This window comes from Hippopotamus amphibius, chromosome 3 (genome assembly GCF_030028045.1).
Source record: "Hippopotamus amphibius kiboko isolate mHipAmp2 chromosome 3, mHipAmp2.hap2, whole genome shotgun sequence".
NCBI classification, from domain to species: Eukaryota; Metazoa; Chordata; class Mammalia; order Artiodactyla; family Hippopotamidae; genus Hippopotamus; species Hippopotamus amphibius.
The window spans coordinates 73,996,383-74,018,922 of record NC_080188.1 but is presented as its reverse complement, the minus strand read 5'-3'; the positions used below and the strand labels follow the sequence as shown (position 1 = coordinate 74,018,922).

The 22,540-nt window shown below is 36.3% G+C and overlaps 1 protein-coding gene across 9 annotated transcripts in view; it reads left to right on the top strand.

The window, feature by feature from the left end:
* The window catches only part of INPP4B (inositol polyphosphate-4-phosphatase type II B), a 746,563-nt gene that overhangs the window by 619,316 nt on the left and 104,707 nt on the right, over window positions 1–22,540 (top strand). For all 9 annotated transcript variants that reach the window (XM_057725716.1, XM_057725717.1, XM_057725718.1 and 6 more), the window contains one exon: window positions 9,146–9,349. In XM_057725716.1, coding sequence (XP_057581699.1) covers window positions 9,146–9,349 — 204 coding nt within the window. The remainder of the gene's footprint in view (window positions 1–9,145; window positions 9,350–22,540) is intronic.

Below are 22,540 nucleotides of genomic sequence, written 5' to 3'. Positions count from 1 at the left end.
ATTCAGAAATGTCAGCGATTTGCCTAATAAATTAAAAAGTGAAAAATCAAAACCCAAGATTTCCAGTTGAAAATGCAACCTTCCTTCCATGCCAGAACAAGTACCTCTATCATGAAAAGGGAGGAAAAAGTTGACCCAAATTTTACAACTACGTGCATTGTCAGATATTGTACTAGTGACTTCAGTGGTTTATGTTATGTCACTTAACCTTCAGACTGTGGGTCCATATTATCTCCATTTCACAAAGCGAAAGACTGAAGCTCAGAGAAGTTTAAAAAATGTGCAAAATCATGCCGCTTAAGACAAACCCAGGATTTAAGCAGAACTAGGGTGCAGACCCAGGTCTGCTTGACTCTGGAATGGAAAACCCTTCTGGTATCCTCCATGCAATATATGTTTTGATATTTCCTTTTTTTTTAATTAAAAAAAATTAAAACAAACAAAAATACCAAAAAATAAGTAAAATTTTAAAAATTGTTAGACAAATTTCTCAACAATACTTAAGTATTCTAATAGTCAATGACTATGTCTAATAGTCAGTGAATATGTTATGCCTAAGAAAAGGGGAAAGAAGAGGAGGGTGTCACATACAGTAAAATAATAGAATTTCTTTTTGGTTCATTTCTTTTTTGGATTTGTAGATGAGGTGAGGTTTTCCTGGGTTCACCTAAGCAGAAAATTCTAGCAAATAGCGCATCACTGTGGTGATTTCCGAGCAGTATTTATATTCTTCCTGTGCTTTGGACAGGGATTTGTCATTTCATACATCATTTACATCTTGCTGCAGTGATTTGGGGTGGTGTCAGGTCATGTATTTTCTCCTCCTTTAATTCAGCATTGCTCTAACTTTTTTCCCTGTGTTTTTTTGTTTTTTCTTTTTACTGAGTAGACAAGCTTCGTCTACTAATAAATCTGTCAACCCTTGAAATCAGAAGGACTTTTTTAAAGTTAAGTTTGCAAGCCATGCATTTCTTTAGGAATTCATGCCCAGAATTTCAAAGTAGGATCGAAGTTAACAGAGTTTTGCATAGTGTATGAAGACAGTGACTAGCTCATGGTTTAAAATAAAATATGATCCATGAATCTAGCATAAAAAGTGAATCATTTTAGTGGCATCTTAAATTTTTGTGTAGTTTAATATTAGCAAGATTTAACTTACAAACGTTTAGTTTTTAAGATCAGGGGCTTGCACACTGTGGATTAGAGAATAAATCTTTTCTTCATTCATAGTCCCCTTGTTTCTTTTATTGACTCTGAACTGGCATGTTTGGAAAATAAGTTCTTAAGTTGTTTTCTTAGGAACTTATCTATATAGCGTATTCAGCTATATATGGAACATAACTGAAATTTCACAAATTTTCTATAAATTTTTCATATCCTAATGTGCACAAACTCAATTAAGTTGTTCCATTTTTTTAATTCCTAAAAAAAGAATCTTCTGAAGGATAACTGCATATGTCTGCTGCATATAAGTTTATGAAAATATTAAAGAATTATTTACTGTTATGATGTAGGGTTATAACAAAAGACAGACTCTGACTTTACATGAATAATCCCAACAGAAAAGGCAAAGCATAAGCCACATTTTTTAACATAAGATATGAAAGGTTAATAATAGAGTGGCATAAAAATGCATTTTCCTTTTCCTAGACTAAAATTATACAATACTCTGACCAAAAAAAAAAAAAAAAAAAAAGAGAGAGAGAGAAGAAAAAGTAATGTAAAGAAATTCAAAATGAAAAAATAAGGACCAAATGTAGACATGTATCTCATAGCTCAGGTATATGTATGCCATTAGCTTCCAATGCCCATCAGTCTCTACTCCATAGAGGTTGCTAGACCTTGTTTAGAGAGTCATTATTATCCTACTCATCACAAAGCAATACTGAGCACCCGGTTGTGTGTGGTATTGTACTCAATACTACATGACAAATACTACACAGACATGGTCCTTAACTTTTACAGTGTAAGAAATTAAAAGAATGGGCTATTTCACAGTATGGAGATTGTGAAATGCTAAACAACAATAAAAAAGTATTTGGTCACAATTGTTAGAGGCTTTGCTCACAATATATTTGAGAAAATCTAACACCTTCCAATTCCTAGTATCTTTTCAACCTTAACGTAGTATGTCAGAGCATTCTGCTGTATTTAAGGAAAGAGAAAAGCATTTCATTCTAAAACTTAACTCAGGATTTCAGGATTAGAACTTATGTTTCTTCTTTTCATAGTTTCCCTCATATGGTAAATATTTAATTGGTAAAATAAGTGCTATTATATAAAAAAACAAAACTGTGTTTATTAGAATATTTAAAATAAGGAAAATAAAGATAAAAAAGTGAAATAATATTAAGACTGATACTTATACCTGAAATACATGGAATTAGAACTTCTGTTTCTAGCCATGATAGGATAATATGGATCCTCTCACCTTAAACAACAAAAAGACAGCTGGACAAAAATGTATACAGTAATGGTTTTTAGGCATGGGAAAATAGGAAGAAGATAACAAACTATGTGATCCTTATAATTGTCTAGTTTCTTCCTGGAGGCAGTTTCCAGGCTGTAACACAAGGAGGGAGAAGCCAAACAGTAACTTCTTAAGTTGACAGGATAGAGAGCGGAGTTCAGGAAAAGCCAAGAAGGCTGAAGTTTGCAGAACAGGGTACCAAAAAGCAGGGAGCTGCATACAGAAAGAGCCTTGGAGATCTGTAAATGGATGCTTTTAAATCTTTACCTGAGTACTGATTGGCACATGCATGCAAATAAACTATCAAAATTCAAGGAAATAAGTACTAGAAATAAACAGACAAAATAAGTCCTGATGGTCACAGAGGACTGGGAATGGCTTGTCTTCCCACCAGCAGAGTGAAAAGGCTTTGTAATACATCAGACACTGTTTAGAGCACTCAGAAGGGCATGGCCCTAGTAGTAGGGCTAAATTAGTCCTAGATTAAAGGCTGCTCTTGATTCGCTCTAACATGGCTTAAAAATAAGGTTTGAAATGATCTTACTGAGTCCTTCCGGTGTGAAGTAACTTAACTTCATACAAAACAAAATCCAACATTATTTAAAAGAATACAATAAAATCTAGCAACCAAGAATGAAAAACACAAAATACCCCAGCATTCAACAAGCATATACCAAGCATGCAAAGAAGCAGGAAAATATAATCTATAACGAGAAGAAAAATCAAGCAATAGAAACAGACCCAGAAATGACAGAGATGATGCAGTTAGTAGATAAGAACCTTAACATGGCACTTATAGAGATGTTCACATACTTATGAAAGCTGAGAAACTTACACACAGGATGAGGAGAGAAAAAGGAAGATTAAAAAAAGAATCACGTAGAGCTCAAAGAAAAGTGAAATATAATTTCTGAAATAAAAATATGCACTGGGTGGAATTAGCAGATTGGTCACTTCAGAAGAATATGAACTTGCAAACATAGTACTAGAAAATATTTAAATGGAGCACAGAGAAAATAACTGAAAATGATAAAAACAGAGCATAAATGACTTATAGAACAATACCAAGAAACCTAACATACATGTAATTAGAGTCCTAGAATAAAACAAGAGGGGGACAGAAAATTATTTGCAGAAATGATGACCAAATTTTTTCAAAATTTGATGAAAAAATGAAACTACAGATCCAAGAGGCAAAACATACTTCAGCAGAGTAAACATTAAAAAGAAACAGATATTAAATTGCTGAGAAACAGAGATAAGAGAAAACTGTGAAACAACCAGAAAAAAAAAAGGACATTATTTGCAAAGGAGCACAGATGAGAATTGTAGACTTCTTATTAGACACTGTGCAAACCAGAAGATAATAGAGTAACATCTTCAAAATACTAACATACATAAAAAGTCACAATTCCATATCTAGAGACGATGTCCCTCAAAAATAAAGATGAAATAAAGATCATTTCAGACAAAAACTGTGAGATTTCATAGAAGACTTGCAGTATAGCACATTTTAAAGGAAAGTCTTCATACAGAGGAAATGATACCATGGAAAATTTGGATCTGCACAAAACAAGAGTGCCAGAAGTGCTATGTATGTGGACAGAATTTTAAAAATCAGAAGTTTCATTTACTTAAACATATTTACTCTTTAAACCAAAAATAATATTCATTGTATGGTTTGTAAGGTGTTAGTGTAAGCAAAGATATGCAGATCAACAGAATAGAATAGAGAATCTGGAAATAGACCCATACATATGTGGTTAAGTACAAAGGAAATTAATTGGGGAAAAGATATCTTTTTAACATACAATGCAGGAACAACTGAATATCCATATGCAGAGAAAACCTTTCCTTGTCTTTACGTCACATGTACACATAAATTAATTAAAAATGGATCATAGACCTTAATATACAAGCTAAAAGAAAAAACAAACAACTAAGCATACAAACAAACGTCTAGAATACAACGTAGAAAATTTTTGTCATCTTGGGTTTGGCAAAGATTTCTTAAACACAAAAACCATGAACCTAAAAAGATATATAACACTTATTCAAAGCTAAAAATTTTCATTAAAGTTTTTGGAAGACACTATTAAGAAAATGAAAAGGCAAGTCATAGACTAGGAGAAAATATTTGTAAAATAGGTATCTGGCAAAGGACTTGTATCAGAGTATATATTCTTACAAGTGAATGATAAAACAGTTAAAAATGGGCAAAAGAATTGAAAAGACATTTTACCAAAAAAGATGGATGGCAAATAAGCACATGAAAAGATCCTCATCATCATTTGTTATTAGGGAAATGCAAATTTAAACTAAAATGAGATACCTAACCACCCACTGTAATAGCTAAAATCAAAATAGCTGAGCACAGGAAGAGTTAGGAAGGATATGGAATAACTGGAACTTTCTTCTGTCACTGATGAGTACACAATTGTTTCCAGCTTGAAACACAGTTCAGCAGTGTCTCATATAGTAAAAAAAAAAAATATATGATCTCTCCATCTCACTCTGAGTTCTTTACCCAAGAGAAGGTCTCTTCTGTAGGTACTGAGAAGGTTGTTGAGAGAAGGCGTGGAGGCTTGCTTTGTAAAGATCATCCTCAGAGCAATCACTAGGCTGAGTAAAGACAGAGGATTTGAATCATTGAGCATCACAAAATGTCAGTAATGCTTTTGGGGAGCTTGCTAAAGTACACATTCTGATTCAGTAGTTCTGAGATGAGACTCAGAAGTCAACATTTTAGTATTGGTGACCTTGGATAACATCCTGAAACACAAATAGTTAAAGAAAAGTAAATCAACCAGTAAGAAGACTGTGGAAACATCAACATGGAACTCAGAAAGGAATATTAACTAGGATTAGCTGTGGAGATATAATGTAAGGGTCAATCTTTGAAATTCTTAAAAAGGTCTAACTGCTAGAAATTGATTACTGACCCAGAAAATAAATGTTACTTAAGATGATCCAGACGTTTGGACTCAGAGTTGCTGAATAGTAATGATACCACTCAGATGAAAAACCGGGAAGAACACATTTATTTAAAAAAACTTGAGATCAGGCTGGGCCTTCTCAAAAGGCTTGCAGATGGAAACCCTTGACCATGCTGATTCGGGAGGTAAGCAGAAATGAATTTTGAAGACCTTGGCATAATAAAAAATGGTACTCAAAGTTATGGAAAAGTGGGTTGCATCACCAATGGAAAAAATGCTTTTAAGAAAGTAGTTTAAGGTCCCTTAGGGTCCACTCACCACATTTTGAATGAGCAGGGGATTATGAGTCAACAACAGAAACTGAAAAGGTCAGTCAAGAAAGAGAAGCATAAATAGAAGAGTACACTTTACAGTGAACTCCCGTAAGGGTTTCACAGATAGGCATTGTAATTTTGTACACACTGGGGAAAAAGTGGTTATGTGATTTAGCAAGGTCAAGTGGATAATTTATACAAACTGCCCAGATGTCAGGTAACTTTCCTGGCTGAAAGTTCAATGTTCTTTGCTTTAGGGAATGTTAAACACATATCAGTATACTAATGTCAAGTATGAAACTATTGCCCTATGAAATAATTAAAACATATAAAGTTTTAAAATAAACAGAATGTTTTTTGCCATATACACGACTACTAAAATGATAATTACTTGTTTATGGTATTTTGTAGATGAGATTAGGCATGATCTTGAATTTTTTCAGTGACTCTAAGGAGATTCTAAATAGAATGGGACTTTGCTTAATTTGTTGAGTTCTCTAGTTTAAAAGAGTGGTTTTAAATGAACATATTCTAACTATTCCTCTGGCATTAATATTCAGGAAACTAGGAAATGTGTTCCCAGGAGAAGTAATTTTTAGTAGTTTTGTAGTTGCAGATAATTCTGTGTGTTATTTTGAAGAATACTTGTATGAGTGTATGAATTGAAAAAATGGCAGAAAGGCAAGAAAACATTTTCATTTCTTCCTCTTTTTTTAAAAAATGGAGAACAAATGAAATAGATCTGCCTCGGGTTCAGAGTTTATGCTTTTTTACTATATTCTTACACTGATATTTTAAGTTAATTGATTTGCCTACCCTTACAGTAACATTTAGACAGCCTTTCTTCTTTCATTTTTTGTAGTGGGAGCTAAGTAAGAAAAGGAAAAATGCTTTCAGAACTGAGTCAGTAAGCAGCTCAGAGAGACAAGGTTCCCTCTTCCCTGATATTATCTCAGTTGCAAGAACAGCAGCCTACAGATGTGCTGGGATTGAGTGACTACATTAATCTCTTCAAACTGATTTATTTTGATGGTAAAACATCTGGGTCTATATTGGTCTACATTTACTAAGTGATACTGGTCAAGAAAATTAAGGTTTTGCCAGCTCACACGGAAATTGCAATGGAATATTTTGCTATTTTCTAACAGAACATGATTCTATGTACAGGATCTGGGTGATCCAGAGAATTTCCAAGGAGTCAGATACATGTTTCAGTATAGACGCAAAGTAGAAGATCAGCTTCTATTGTGTTTAAGATTTTGTGTGTTATATTTTTCAGCTACTGCTCCAAAATTCTAGGCTGTATAACTGCAAGAATCTACTGTATTATTTCACATGTCTTTGGTGCTGAATCAACCCAAATGAGATTTGAATAAATTAAGAGGAAACTGTGTGTGCGTGCTATGGGAAGAAATAGTGGTGATTACAAGAACCATAGGAAATTTCATTGGGTGTGAATAGTATTCAGCTATGTAGTAATTAGTGAGTGTTATGGAGACTCGAGCTGTAGTAGCAGGAAGTCAAAGAAGTCAAGCTGTTTTGCTCTAAAAATAAATCAAAAGAATTTATTGAGACTATCAAGAGAGAAATAGTTTAGTTAAGCTGAGTGGAAGTAAATCCACATTTTTAATATTGAAATTCACATTGACAGACACATCCATGCTCTGGGGAAAATTATATAAACATCATGTTTCCCCCTTTGCTATAACTATACTGACTGGAACTGTCTAGCCAACTTTTTCATCAGTTCTTCTAATAAAAAAGCTACCTTTCATTTTTATTTTCTTTTCTATTATAAAAATATTTCCATCTTCTTATTCTAAAATCCTCTTTTTACCATAGTTCTTATCTACTTACCTTCAAAGCGCCTTCAGTATGACTACCAGATTAATAAATTAAGAGTGTTTAAAACATCCACTAAAATTTCGCAGGGAAGAGAGTTACATTGACAATTGGGGACACAATTTGAAGAGCTGGTAGGTGTTCAGAACACTTGGGGAACCAGAGTTAGAGAAGAAAGGGAAGACGGACAGAAGCATCTAGGCGTCTGATGGTCATGGTGAATGGTGTGGAATAAGGGAGAAAGCTACTGAATTTGTTAGAAAACTTTCTTCCATTTGTGCTTCGGATCAGCAGTCTGCCCTAGGACAGATCATCACACTTAGTTTTTTTATCTGGTTAGTGAAAAGGTCCACTCAAGGTCCCTTCTAGCTCTGGAATTTCACAATCTGTTGCAAAGATGTAACTGCAGATATGACATAGTCCTATTAGGGGCTTGTTTTGCACGTGGTTTAAATGGTTTTCTGTTATTGCTGACACTCACAACAGGGAGATTTAGAGACAATTTAGTAACAATTATTGGGCATGGCAATGTTGATTACATATTTAGAGAGCACCAGTAAATGATTACCTTGAGTTACAGCATTAGTGAAGACAAGATTATATCCAAGAGCATCTCAGTAAATGATGTGTTGTTCAAAATAATGCGAATGGGGTAAAGGGCCCCTTCCCAACAGATTACAAAATATAAATATGTTAACAATGTGGGTCAATGCCTGAGTTACTTCTCTACTCTTTGAACAGATTGGTAGGCCAGTGCATGTTAAGTGTACTGTGATATAGAAAGTCAATTACTGCACCCTCCAGTATATATCAGGGTGAAGCCATTAAACATTTCATCATGAAATTGCAAAGTACAGCTGTAAAGTTCTTTACTGTTGGAAAGCCGTCATTACAATAGTACTTACTAGGTATTTACCACCAGTTTGTAAAATCTACCGTGGCAAGTTTCACAGTAACCTCGTTAACATTGAACATTACTGAAACCATTTGGTAGCGGAGACAGTTTAGAGGGTAATAATAAGAAATAATAGGCAAATGTTTTCATGGGGAAGACTGCCTATGTCATCTCTACTGCTGAAATCTGTCCGTAATACTAAAAAGAAAAAAGATCTCCTGCCTCTGTTTTTTTCTTTTTTTTTGAACAGATATGTCATTCTTTAGCCTTTAACTCTTTAAAATACAAAATAAACATAGTCTGATCACATTTTCTTTAAAGATGTATTTGGAATTACTTGAAAGGCACGGCAGGTAGATGGTGCTCAAATAATAATCCCCAGTGAAATACATCTCCAAAGACAGGATTTGGCATGAAAAGAGAGGGGACTGAGGAGACAGATGGTGTTTATAGTGCATATAGAACCTCAGCATTAACTTTAGAATAGGACTCAAGGCCTTGGCGGCAACCCAAAACCAAACTATTTTCCATTGATTGGTATGAATCATTTTCTCTGTCTGTTGCCTGCACTTTTTCCACCATCCTCACCACACCACTTAGGTGCCAACAAATCTGCCGTTGACCTTTTCATAGCTCTATGCTGAGATGCCTACCATGGTGTTTCTAATCCTTATTAATTTCTTTCCAGACTGAGCTTTTTGTACATGCCTTCAAAGATCAGCTGGTCAGAAGTGCCCTTTTAGCACTTTACACTGCCAGGCCAGGAGGGGCCATTAAGAAGCCACCCTCTCCTAAGAACAGCGCAGAGGAGAGCAGTTCCCAGGACCCACCCCCGCCTATGAGAAGGCAGGACTCCATACCACACCATTCAGACTACAATGAGGAAGAGTGGGTAAGTCTTTTATTTTTTTTACATAGCTTGCCTCCCCGTGTTTAGTGCTGAGAAGTAAAGCAAGAATGTTAAAAAAATCTCTGCTTTTCATCAAAGCAAGTCGGAAAACATTCATAATACAGATTCTGGATAAATAGGTCACGTTTTTCTTCAGGGGAAAATTATAAATGAAAGATTTATTCCCGATCACATTTATTTGACATGAAAATCTATTTGCTATTAAATAAATTATATTTACATTACATATACATATAATGTAGTCAAATAATAAATATCTCCAAGAAATGTCATCAAAACAAGGATGCCACAATTGCAAGACTCTCTACAATATTTTTCCTGATTTATTGCCAAGCTGATATAAACCATTAAAACTGGTTTTTAGAGAAAGAATCAGTAATCACCCATAACCCACTACTTGGATGCAACAAGTATTTTCAATGTTGCAATCCAGTGTGTTAGTCTGGGCATACTTGAAAAAGTCTTAACATTTAAATGGCAGTGGACATAGAGATCTCTTAATCCCTCTTGTTCATGGAGTTCTATTGTTTTTTTTTTTAAAGATGTTGCTCCAGGTGGCTCAAAAATTGGCAGAAGAATGGCCACATAAAAGTATCTGAAAAAATAACTAGTAAAAGCAAATAAATCAAAGATGCCAACATGGTGATAGGAACTGTAGGTGGGCAGAATATGACAGGAGAAAGCCAAGGTTTCTCTCTCTGGGTGAGAAAGAACAGGGTGTTTTTCCTGAATCAATACATATTCATTGTCCAGGAACCTTTAGTATCTCTCTCTCTCTCTCTCTCTCTCTCTCACACACACACACACACAGAAGGAAAGTCTTTACTATATCATATGTTAAACCAAGAAATGCTGTAGTATCCTAGCTGTATTAGATGTTAAATAGTTAATGATTTCTTTTCCTGCCCCCCTAAATTTAAAAGTGTTTGGGGAGTAAACTATTTGAAAGGCTTAGGTCTCTCAAGAAAATTGCTTTCTGAAGGGCTGTGAAGTGATACCTGCTCTTTTTTGTGTGTGATAAAATTTCTATCACAGGAAAGACAGAGCTGGGCTCATCGAGGTAAATGCTGAGTAAGTATTTGTTGTTGCTGATTAAGATCGCATTTCTCCCACTGCATCATTTTCAAAAGAGCAAATCTAATAGTTCTCCCTTTTAGCTTCACCTTCTTCTTCAATTTATTCACAGCTCCAAGGCGTGCATACCTCTTAACCTCTCTGAAGTTCAATTTTCTCAACTGTAAAGTGAAAATAACAGCACCTTTTCTGCTTAGCTCTTAGTATAGTTCTGAGATAATGATCTACCTGTGTGATAACGCCCCATGACCTGGAAGGGTCCAAGCAAATGCATTGTATTACTTTAGTATTATTGCTGTATGTTTTCTTTTTTAAGATATGTAAATTATGTAATATTAGTATGAGGATCAATACTACCCCTTGAGATAAATGGGGAAATGGAATAGATCATAAATTCGGAATGTGAATTTGAAAGAGTTTGGGTAGACATAGAATAGAACTTGTATTTCAAGTAAACATACAGTGTTAACTTTCTGACAAATAATTACCATTTTATATTAAATCAAGGGAGAATTTGGGGGCCTGGTATCTTTTGTTTTCATAATTTTCACCTTGTAGTGTTATGCAAACCCCTTCCCACACCTCAGCCTCCTTCTGCTGCTCAAACCATCCCTCTCCTTCCCTCCCTCCTAATTCCCTTTTCTTGAGATACATTTTAAGAATTTCTATATCACAGGTGCTCCAAAAGGAAAGATAAGTCATACCAGATCGTTAGGTCCTAGAGCTCAGTCTAGTCGTAGACAAAAATATGTTAATACATCGTTAAAATGTTGTGATAAGGATGGAGAGAGACAGGTGGAAGAAGGTAGGCTCCGCTAAAGAGACTTCAGCTCAACATTTTAAATACAGGAACTTCTTATGATGGGAAAGAGGGAGAGAATGGGAAACATGGTGAGTTGAGATCTGTGGTGAAGCATTCGGTACAGTGGGTGTTACTGAGCCCCTGTTCTGCCTGGGTCACTGGGCCACGTGCTGGGGACACAGAGGTGACCCGCCCATGGCTGCAGGAGCTCCACAGCCTATGCAGGGCTCTAGAGACACCAATGGCAGTGACAGTGCAGTTTGGGATTATACACAGGATAAAGTATGAGTCTGGTGGTCATGGTAGAATTTCCAGAAGTAATTCCTGAGATTTAAATGTGAATAGAAGCTAACAGTGTGAGAGAGAGGATTAGGTGACCTTTTAGACAGGAACACATTAGCTGACATAGGTCGTTGGTGTGTGTGTGTGTGTGTGTGTGTGTGTGTGTGTGTTTATTAGTTGTTTACTTGTTTTGTTTTAAAAGTGATGAAACTGACTGTTTATTACTCCAAAAGCCATGTAAGGCTGAGAGGCTGAGAGGCAATGACTGATAGAACAAGGTCCTTACAAAGAAGAGAAGATGATTAATTCTAGTTTGCAGGTGGAGGACACGTGCTGGGCAGAAGTTTGCTCCTCAGCTGAGACTACAGGGAGGGTATAAAAATGGGTTTTACTTTTGTGAGGGTGGGTGGGGCTGGATGGCTTCTTTGTTCTTTGTTTAAAATATTTTTCTCCAGGTTTTTGAGCTATAACTGACATACAACACTGCATTCGTGTAAGGTGTAGAACAAAATGATTTTATACGTGTGTATAATCACCACAGTAAATTTAGTTAACATTCATCACGTCACAGGATTACAATTTTCTTTTCTTAGGATGAAAACTTTGAGACCCATTCTCTTAGCACCTTTCAAATGTACGGCACAGTATTGTTGACTGTAGTCACCGTGCTGTACATTACATCCCCAGGACTTATTTATCTCATAACTGGAAGTTTGTACCTTTTGACCATCTTCACCCATTTTGTTTCCCCCTCCTCGCCTCTGGCAACCACCAATCTACTCTCTGTTTCTATGAGTCTTTTTTTTTTTTAGATTCCGTGTATAAGTGAGATCATATAGTATTTGCCTTCTCTGTGTGACATTTCACTTAGCATAATGCCCTCAAGACCTACCTATGTTGATGCAAACAGCAGAATTTCCTTATTTTTATGGCTAAATTGTATATGTGTATACATATATATGTGTGTGTGTGTATATACATGTGTGTATGTCTCACTTTTTCTTTATTCATGCATTTGTCAATGAATACTTAGGTTGTTTCCATATCTTAGCTATTATAAATAATTCTGCAGTGAACATGATGGTGCAGTTATCTCTTTGAGATAGAGATTTTTTTCTTTCCAATATACACCCAGAAGTGGAATTGCTGGATCATAAGGTGGTTCTATTTTAAATTTTGGGAGGAACATCCGTACTGTTTTCCACAGTGGCTGCACCAATTTACATTCCCACCAACAGTGCTCACAGGTTCCCTTTTCTCCACATCCTCACCAGCACTTGTTATCTATTATCTTTTTGATGAGATGGCCATTCTAACAGTTGTGGGTTGTCTCTCACTGTGGTTTTGATTTGCATTTCCCTGGTGATTGATGATGTTGAGCGCCTTTTCATGTCTTCTTTAGGAAAATGTCTGTTCAGTTCCTCTGCCCATTTCTAAATTATGTGTTTTGTTTTGTTTTTAACTATTGAGTTATCTGAGTTCTTTTTGCATTTTGGATATTAACCTGGTTGGCTTCTTTTATCATTAAATTAGAATCAGAGAGGACAGGCTGAGGGGAGAAGCACCAAAGAAAATGAGTAGAATTGCTTATTAGCAACATTTGAAAAAAATAGGAAATTCTAGCCCTTACGAGGGCCAGCCAAGATTCCAATAGGAGTCTGCCTGGGTGCTGGCTCACATTCAGTCATTCTCTTGGGAATACCTTGGTAGGAAGAAATTTGCCCGATTTTTTTTTCCAGTTGATGCAGGGGTGCCTTATTAGTTTCTCAGGGTTTTTTGGTTTCCTTCAAAGGCAAAAAGGATAGGATAAAAATGATCTATGTCTTCCTCTTTATCTCCTTTCATACAATTTCTGAATTTCCTGCAGAACCCCCTATTTCTAGAAAGCATATAAATGCTCTGATAAATTTACCACAATTACAAGGAAAATTTTTCCTACTCAAAAAAGTAACTTCTGACTCTCTTCTCCTAGTATAATTTTACTCTTTTTGCAAATAATAATCAAGTTTGATTGTTATATAACATTTTTATTGATGTTCCTTAGCAACCACTTTCTATTGCAAAATCCCTTTGTCAAGAGATGGAAATCCCTTTAAAAAAAATTCACCAAAGTTATAACCATTTAACATTATTTGCAAAACTTTATCTGACTTTGGAAAGTTGGGTAACTCCAAAGAAAATGTAACTAATTGGAAGTGTCTTTGGAGACTGTGCTATTAAATGAATTGGAAACATAATTTTGTGTACCACTTTTCTTAGTTAATTAGGTGTTAGAAAAGTTTCGGCACTGATTACAAGTCTAGTCAACTTCCTGAAATAATTCAGTGTTTTAAACAATTAATTTAATTGGCTTTCTGTGATATCATACAAAAATTTCTCTGATCATTTAGGTTAATTTAGGTTTGCACATAAGATTATTGTAGCTCCATTTTTTAAAAATCTGGTTTCTTTAATTTCTGGTAGTGACTATAGCTTTAAAAATTACCTAACTTGAACAACTGCACTTAGCGTCTCATAATAAATATTTGGAAAATAATTTCATGTTAGTAAATTACTCTTAAGTTCTGTTGAACTGATGCTTGTAAAAACCTTTCTTTTGGAAGTTAGGATAGAGAATCTCCATTAACTCCATATCAATGTGAGAATGTTCTTTCTCTGTTTAACTTGTTTACTAGAAAAATTGATGACATGAATCTGGATAATAATTATCAGGTAAATAAGGAAGAGATTGAAACGAAAATGATCACTGACCAAAAAAAGTCTGTTATTTGCTGAATTTTACTTATTAAACAATTGAGCGCTTTAAAGGTTTATTTCCCTGAAAAGTTAGTAAACAATTAAACCCCAAAGGAATATTGAGATTTTATGACAATCTGTGCAAAGAAATAGACTAATATAGCATTCTTCATCTTTTAACTGGTAAAAATGACATATTGCTTGTCTTTCTCTACATCTCTACAACAGATGCTTCCAACAGCTGGGATTCCAAGATTAGTTTGTCCAAAATATGAAAGCATGTCATCCAACCAAAGTATTAAATTGACCCAGTTTTTGTGGCTTCCAGTAATTATACTGTTCTCTAGAACACTGTGATTTAACTTCAGCATTACTACACTGATGAGTTTGGGGCTAAATCCGCCTACCCTCACTCAATAATTGTTAAAGAATAAAGATAAACTTCTGATCTTTTATATTCTGATCCATTCCAGCAAAGTGCAGGACTAAGAGAACTGTTGTTATTATTTAGCCATATCCCAAACCCATTTTTTAGTTGAACTACATTTCTATATCAGGCAACATTTCAGCATCCAGATTAGCCAGTTAATTTCCCTTCTTCATGTTGTAAATGTAAATCAAATTTAAAATTAGTTTCCATTCTTAAGCTGGAAGAACATTTGCTATGCTTTATTATGGTAAAATGTGTTTATGTCACATAAACACAATAGATGATTCACATTAATCCATAATAAGTTTGCAGTAATTTCATAGCTTATAGATACAGTAGCACAAGTTCACAGTAATACCTATGTCAGGCATCCTTTGAATAAAGTCTCTGTACAACCCGAAAAATTGTGGTTTCTCTGTAACTCAGTATTCCCAGATTGAATTTTGCAATAAGATTTATATCTTTCTGATATGTTCTTTACCAAATTCTCACGGTTCATTTTGTACTACATCTTTCTCTAATGATATGTAGAACAAATATGAATGTTTCAGTTTGACAGGAGTATTGATAGAGCTATTTACGTTGTCAAAATTGGTAGCAGTGAGCCTATATGGTTGCAAAATATTACTAACTGTTAAGGACAAAACTTATCTAGCCGGATTCCTCCTCCACAAATAATCTGCTGTGATCTGTAGTCTCAACTTGTCTTGTCAGTTTCTGTCTCCATCTTAGACCTTACCTCTAGGGAAGATAGTTAAGGTCATGCATAATGCAGAGGGGCCTATGCAAATTGATATTCCAGAGCAATTCTGTTCAGTTCTGTGACTGGCTAGAATTATGCTATGTGAAACCATTGACCTGATCTTAATAAGAAGGAGATAAATCATGCTCATTTGTTAAAAGTAATGAATTCTTATAGACAACTAGATACTAACCCGTGATTTATCTTTTCTAAAGCAATACGTTATGACTTAGTTATGTAAATCAGTAAAATGTCCACTAAAACGTGGCTATTTATTTCCAAATTTTATGTTATAGATACACAGAGATGCGTGTATAAATACATATGTATGCATTCAACTCCCAAACATTTTGTATAATAAAGCATTATTCTTGCATCCCATGATCACACAGCCTCGTGAACACTAAGTTATAATCAGTTGTTTATATGTCTGTTTCTTCCATGCGTTCATCAACTTTATAAGCTCCTAAAGGGCAAAGACAATGTCGTGCTCGCTTTTGTGTCCCCACAGTTAGCAGAGCACTGGCACATAAAAGGTACTCGATACTCATTTGTAACATAGAATAATGACTTTGAAATTTCCCCTCAAATTATTATTCTTGTCTATCCTCTTACTTGGAAACATGTAATAATTAAATTTAATAAACGTCTGCACTATGTCAAGTACCTTTTCCTCTGTTAGAATGCATGACTTTTTTTGAGGATTTTATTTCTCCCGTTCAGTCAAAAGTACTCAGTTATATCCCTCTCTTCTTAGTGCATATTTCTCAGTCATAATCAACTCTAAGGTGACTATTCAAGTCATCTTCAAAATTATCTCCAAATATATAAAGTGGTAAAAATTCAGGATGGATACGGAAAATCAGAGATGACCAAAGTTAAGAACGTGATGAGTTAAGGCTGCAGCAGCTTCCGGAAGTCCAGTGGTAGTCATTTTCATTTTATTTGCTTATTCATGTGCTGATTACAAAGGTGCTGGTTACACAGAAATAATTTCAGATGTTTCCCAGCAAATATGAATTGAAAGCAACTATTTCCCCTTGTTCCAGTTTTTTCTTTTTCCTTCCTAAGTCACGCCTAATAGGGTTGTCTGGTTTTGTTAATCTTATTATGAGGAGGGGACAATGAAAGCATCCATTCTCCCCATCAGAAAGGACAGGGAGAATTAGGCCAGTTGTTCCCTGCATGGCATCGACAAGTGTTCTATCATCTGTTTTCTTGATGGATGGAAAACCTTCCTGAACTTCTCCAGTCCATTTCACCCAGGAGAAATGTGCTCTGAATACTTATTTGATATTAAAGTCCACAAAAGGTGATTAAGCAAAGTTCATGACTGTCCATTAAAACGCGCAAATGTTCTATTAAAGAAAAGAAACCCCAAATGAGATCTTTATGGGCATGCATATTCATGAAATCCTACCAATTTCTAAATTTTCCCACATGCCGTTAATACATTCACCTTCAGCTCCTTGGTTTATAGGACCTAATACAGTGTTTTATACATACTGGTTCAATGTATTTTTCAGGATTAATGTAAGAATAAGTGAATGGATGGATTTGCTGAATCAGCATTCATATTCCAACTCAGATCAGTGTTTCTAACAGAGATTTTTTTTTATTCATGTAATGGTGATTTTCCTGAAGTTTTATATTGGATACCATCATCTCCCTTGGATATTTTCCTGACTGTTACAGTGCTTGGTTCAATGTCAGATAGTTTGATGTGCCTGTGTATAATGATTATGCAAACTTGCATACACACACTTTAGAAATGTATGATTACTTTAAAATCAAGTGCCCTTGAACTTTAACACATTCTAATGTGAATAGTGAGATATTATTTCCTAAGTAGAAAATTTTTAACACACAAAATTTAATGAATACTGAAATGCCGAGGTCCACACAGGCAGACTACTGACTTGATATATCAGGGTACATTCAGTGAAAAAAAAAATCAATTCTGGAAATTGGTTGAATGCAGCACACTCAGTAATGTCATATAATTCAACCAGTTTTATGACTATTTGATGGTGTGCAGCTGACACCCAATTATCAATTTAAAATTAAAAGCTTTAGTCAATCAGTAAATTATTTTTACTTATCATTAAACAAAAGCTTTATTTCATATTTTCACCAAATTGAAAGCTTTAGCTTGATGTGACACATGTTAGGGTGAACTCAACCATTCAGAATATGAGCTTAATTCTAACTTCAGTGTGAAGATACATGTGATAATACTTCTTATAGTTGTATCTTAATTTATTTTTACTCCTAAGTAGCAGGCTATTCAGTCAATCAACAGATGTTAATTAAGCATCCATAACGTACAGCAATGCTATAGGTACTTGGGGGAAAACCAATTAAGTATAAAAAAATGGATCCTGACCTCAACAGTCATATCATCTAATTCAAGTGAATGTCCAGCACTCGTAAAACAAACAGAGATGCTATTGAAAGATATTCCCAGAACGGAGGTGGTTATATAATACACATTAACAGTATCAAAAGGATTCAGAGAGACGTTATATGAAAGTTGGAGAAGATGAAAAAACCACACCTTCCTTCCTCCTTCCTTCCCCCCTTCCTTCATTTATTCATTCTTTTATTTATCTATCATCTGATGAGTACTAGGACCTGGGGATCAAAGGATTAATAAATAATAGTCATCTCCCTCATAGAGCCTACTGTCTATTAGAAAGAAAAAATATGTTAAGCAGAGAGAGAGTAGCATGAACACTTCTTGGAGATGGTGAGACTTGAAAGGCTGAGAATCTGGATTGATGGAAGGTAAAGGAGAAAGTACTCGGAGCCTAAAGAGCAGCATGTGTCGAGTTAAAATATTAGTTCCTCCAAGGTTGCCTTCATAACTTTGATGTTCAGCACTCAGCAGGCAGGTAGCAGATGCCCAGAAAATATATGTTGAGCTAATTAGCAGCATGTTTCTAGGACAGCAAGGAGACTGACCTGGATGAAGTTTTCATTTTGAAGACTAAAGAGAAATATGTAGAATTATCTAGGTCGACCCAACTACAGAGGTGCCTCTAGGCTGAGAGAAGAGTGGATACTTGCTGCAGTACTAAGCCCACTTTTGATCAGAAGAGTGATGGCATGAGTATGGTGATCAATGAAGATGAATGTGTAGACCTGACTGTGTGAGAGCTAATCACATAGGTCTTGGCAAGACTCAAATCAGGGGACTGTGGAGAGGTCACTGCTGGAGACACAGTGGCTGACCATCTGATTCACTTGTGTAACTAGGGACTGAATTTCAGAGTGAGGGCAGCAGTGTGGTCATTGGGAAACCAAGGTCAGGGATTTTTACATGAGTAGTTGGATGAAATTAAGCAGGAGGATCAATAAGAAGCAGAGGTGGGGGAATCTCACTTCATTCTGATGGATGTCACGTACCTGGCTATTTTTAGTGGGCATGATGTGTATGTATGTTTATGTGTGCGTGTGCAGATATGTGTGTATTATGTAGCTTGGGCCATATGTGTGCCAGTTTTGTACCATAAAGTATTTTACATGCAACTCCTTTCACCTAAAAGTCTGGGTAAAGTTAGGATTCAGAGAGCAGAGCTATCAAGCTATGGAAAGAGCAAAGGTTTGCAGTGTGGAGGAAGCAGGCCAGTATAGTACACATTGCTCTCAATCAACTCAAGGATAGACTGAAGCTTCTTTTTAAAGATGAGATTGGCCTTGTTAATTTACTAACTGGTTCTAATCAGAGTGCTCAGAAATTGGTAATGACAAGTGGCAAATTATGCATGGAGATAAAGATACAGCAGGGCCCCCACATCAGCTCTGGTATAGCCTTTACATTCTTGCTAATCAAACGTTGTCCCTAGAAAAATTGATCAGCTAAGCATGCTGAACTTTTTTTTTTTAAGTTAGCTGCAGATCCAAAGCAGTCAGGATTTCTCTTGATGCCACCAAGCTCATAAGTGTGTGACATGCTGAGTAAGCACCATATTCCCCGCCCTCGTGGCTCACTCTGCCAGGTGTAATGGCCCCCAGGCTACTCATGGCTGCATCCATCAGATGTGTGCATCTACTGTCACTGGGTTTGACCTGCATGTTAGCTTAGGTCCTAACCCAGAAATAAATTAGATCAGCACCTGACTCAGAGTGAAATAAATATTACTGCTTTTTCCCCACTGACTTTTGCCCTCATTGCTGAGCAAACGTTGACAGCCACTTCACCTTCAAGAAGCTGGGTTATCTGAAAGCTCTATTAAGGTCAAGGACATCATTAAGCTTCATTTAATAAAGGTTAGACTTTAACCCACTAAGTTTCCATTACCTCCTTCAATAGCAGGCTAATGACTGCTATTGGGGCTGGGGGGCAGACATCTACTTTTCTGATAGGTGGTTGTTGTGTTGTTTTGTTTTTGTTTCTAAACCTTTCATGCAGCTGTGGGGCTAAACAGAATCTGGAGGCGGATCATACTTCCCTGGCCTGAAAAGGGGAGGGGCTGGATGCACCATGTGCAGCAGCCACATTCTTATGCTTCCATTGTCCTCCCCCCTAAGGAGCCTTTCCTCTTCGTGATTTTAGTAGAGAAGAAGGTGGAGTGGATCCCAGCCATACCAGCAGTCTAAGCAAAAAGAATCTCCCACATGGACTGGCCTCGGGACTAAAAATCACCAGAATGAGAATGAATTTTTACTGGTCATCTTCCTCTGCGCATATGTTTTCACAGAGGTATTATGGAAAGTGGCTTGTTTAGGAGAGAAATTAGATATTTGAGATACATCTTCAAGACTCTTCGTCTACCCATTTTTAGCATCCTACCTCCAAAGTAATTACCTTGCTGGGAAGTAATAATGATTCATCATTATCTCCTAGGAAGTGAGTTGTCTCCTGTCCTCCCTGTATCCCACTCCCTGTTTAATATCCCGGGTCATGAATGGATTTGGAGCTAACACTGTCCTCTATTAATATTGGCTGTTTGTGTCTTTTGACCTGAGCTGATTGACCCTTTAACCAAGTGATTGCTCCATCCCCGATTGCTCCATACATCCATGTATGACACTGTTGATTTCATACTTAAGGGTACATGGGATCAGCCTGTCCTTTTGGTACAGTCATCTCTTAGTCTAGGATCTGCCATTGGGATCATTTTCAAGTCTCAGATAACTAAAACCTAATCTCACTCCTGTGAGGTGACACACACCTATACCTGGTCCTTCCTGGGCTCCCTCTCCCAGGCCTTTCTCTGTTTAGCTTGTTCCCAAAGTTCTGGTAATTTCATGAAGAGGAATTCCTACTGGGTACCAGAATGCTATGGGAAACTATAGGGGAGGAATCGAGTCTTTGGAATCAAATGGAATTTCTAGTCTAGTTCTACCATTTTAATATTGAATGTTATTCAACATCTCTTACCTGAAATTTCCTCACCTCTAAAAGCTGAGTCAGTAGTAGTGACTTTATATGGTGGTTTTTGAGAGTTAAATTAGCTAATATTCATGTACCAGGTGAATATAAACAGCAACCTTCAGTCTGCCTTTGGGTTGGAGTCCTCTCTCTCTTCATCCTTTGCTCCCTCTCTCTCTCTCTCTCTGCCTTTCTTGCAGGCCTTCCGCAGTGTAATGAGGACACAGCTCTCAAATAAGTCATAGTCCAGTATGAGAGACAGAAATGTAAATCAATGACTTTACTTTGTTGATGCTATGAAAGAGAAGAAAGTAGTGTCTGGCAAAGCTCAGTGTTCCCTTACCATCAGAGCCTGATTGGGGTCTGCTGCTGAGTGTGCCTTCAGTAGATTATTTGATTACGCATGAGTCATGTATGTGTTGCATAAAAAATTACTGTATTTCTTACCCCCAAAAAACATCCTCCTAGTTTGTGTGTCCTCCAAGCATTTTAATGGCTTAGGTATTTTTCCACTGTCTGCCACACAACCCTTTACTATATGATCATTGGTCTTGGTCAATGAACACGCTTCACTTTGCTTCTCATGCCAATAAAGATCCCTCTACTGACCGCAGAGGTTACCTTTTCTCCCAATGGTATCTTGTACCTGAGGTACCTATGAAGGACGAAGAACAATGTATAGGTGTAGGATGTAAAATCATCCTCTTATATACTCATGTTTACGCTCTTCAAAGATGTGTTAAGAGTGCTTGCTCCATCCCTTATATGCCTTTACATAAGAAAGCATGCAATACTGCTACTCATCTTTGATCAGAGTAAGTTCCACTCAATGTGGGCAACAGGAAGAGAATTGAAAACCTATCTCCTGTACAAAGCTAACCTGGAAAATTAAGAGAAATCCTCTCCCCCTTTTCCCCACAATAGTAGAGTTTGTTCCCAGCATTAGCTGGAGCATTGCTCCATTTTTCAATTTAGGAGCCTGAAAGATGCTGTTGATGGTGGCGATTAAGGCATATTCAGAATGGGAGCCACTTAGTTTGGTTATACGGTCTGGAATATAAGCTCCTCACCAAATTCCAGTGAGTGATGTCACGACCTCAACTTGCTTACCTTTCTCCAGCATTTCCTCCTGGAAGTGATGAGCTTTTTAGGCCTCAGAGGTTCCTATCTCATTTTCTCGGACAATAGGCAGACGATGATGTAAATTATGGATATGACTACTTTAATTAATAGCAGAGGAAAAGTGCTTTTAATTCTCTGGGGAAAAGGAGATCTTCCTTTAGGGGAAAATTGTTATGATTATTTGTGATTAATAGCATACTTTATACTCAAGTTTACAGGGTTATGAAAAGCAAGCTTGATTCATTTAGGAAAGCCAGAAAGGATAGGATGTGATTTTGCCAAATTGCAAAAATTTTACCAAGCACTTTCATAGAAACCATGTCATTTGGCTCCCACTGCAGTATGGTGAGATAGGCAGGGCAAGAATCATGATTCTAAATTGTAGGTGAACCAACTGTAGGTCCCCAGAAATGAGGTGGTTTTCCCAAGGTATCATAGGTAGCATGTCACATGCACAGACCTCAAACTTACCTTTTCTAATTTTGATTGTGCTGTTTTTCTACTAAGTCCTCTTTCTCCCTCAGCTTTAGTATGTGTATCTGTACACTTCCATATTTGCTTTAATGTGGTTGAATTATTCAACTTAACTCAGTCTTTACAAGACAACC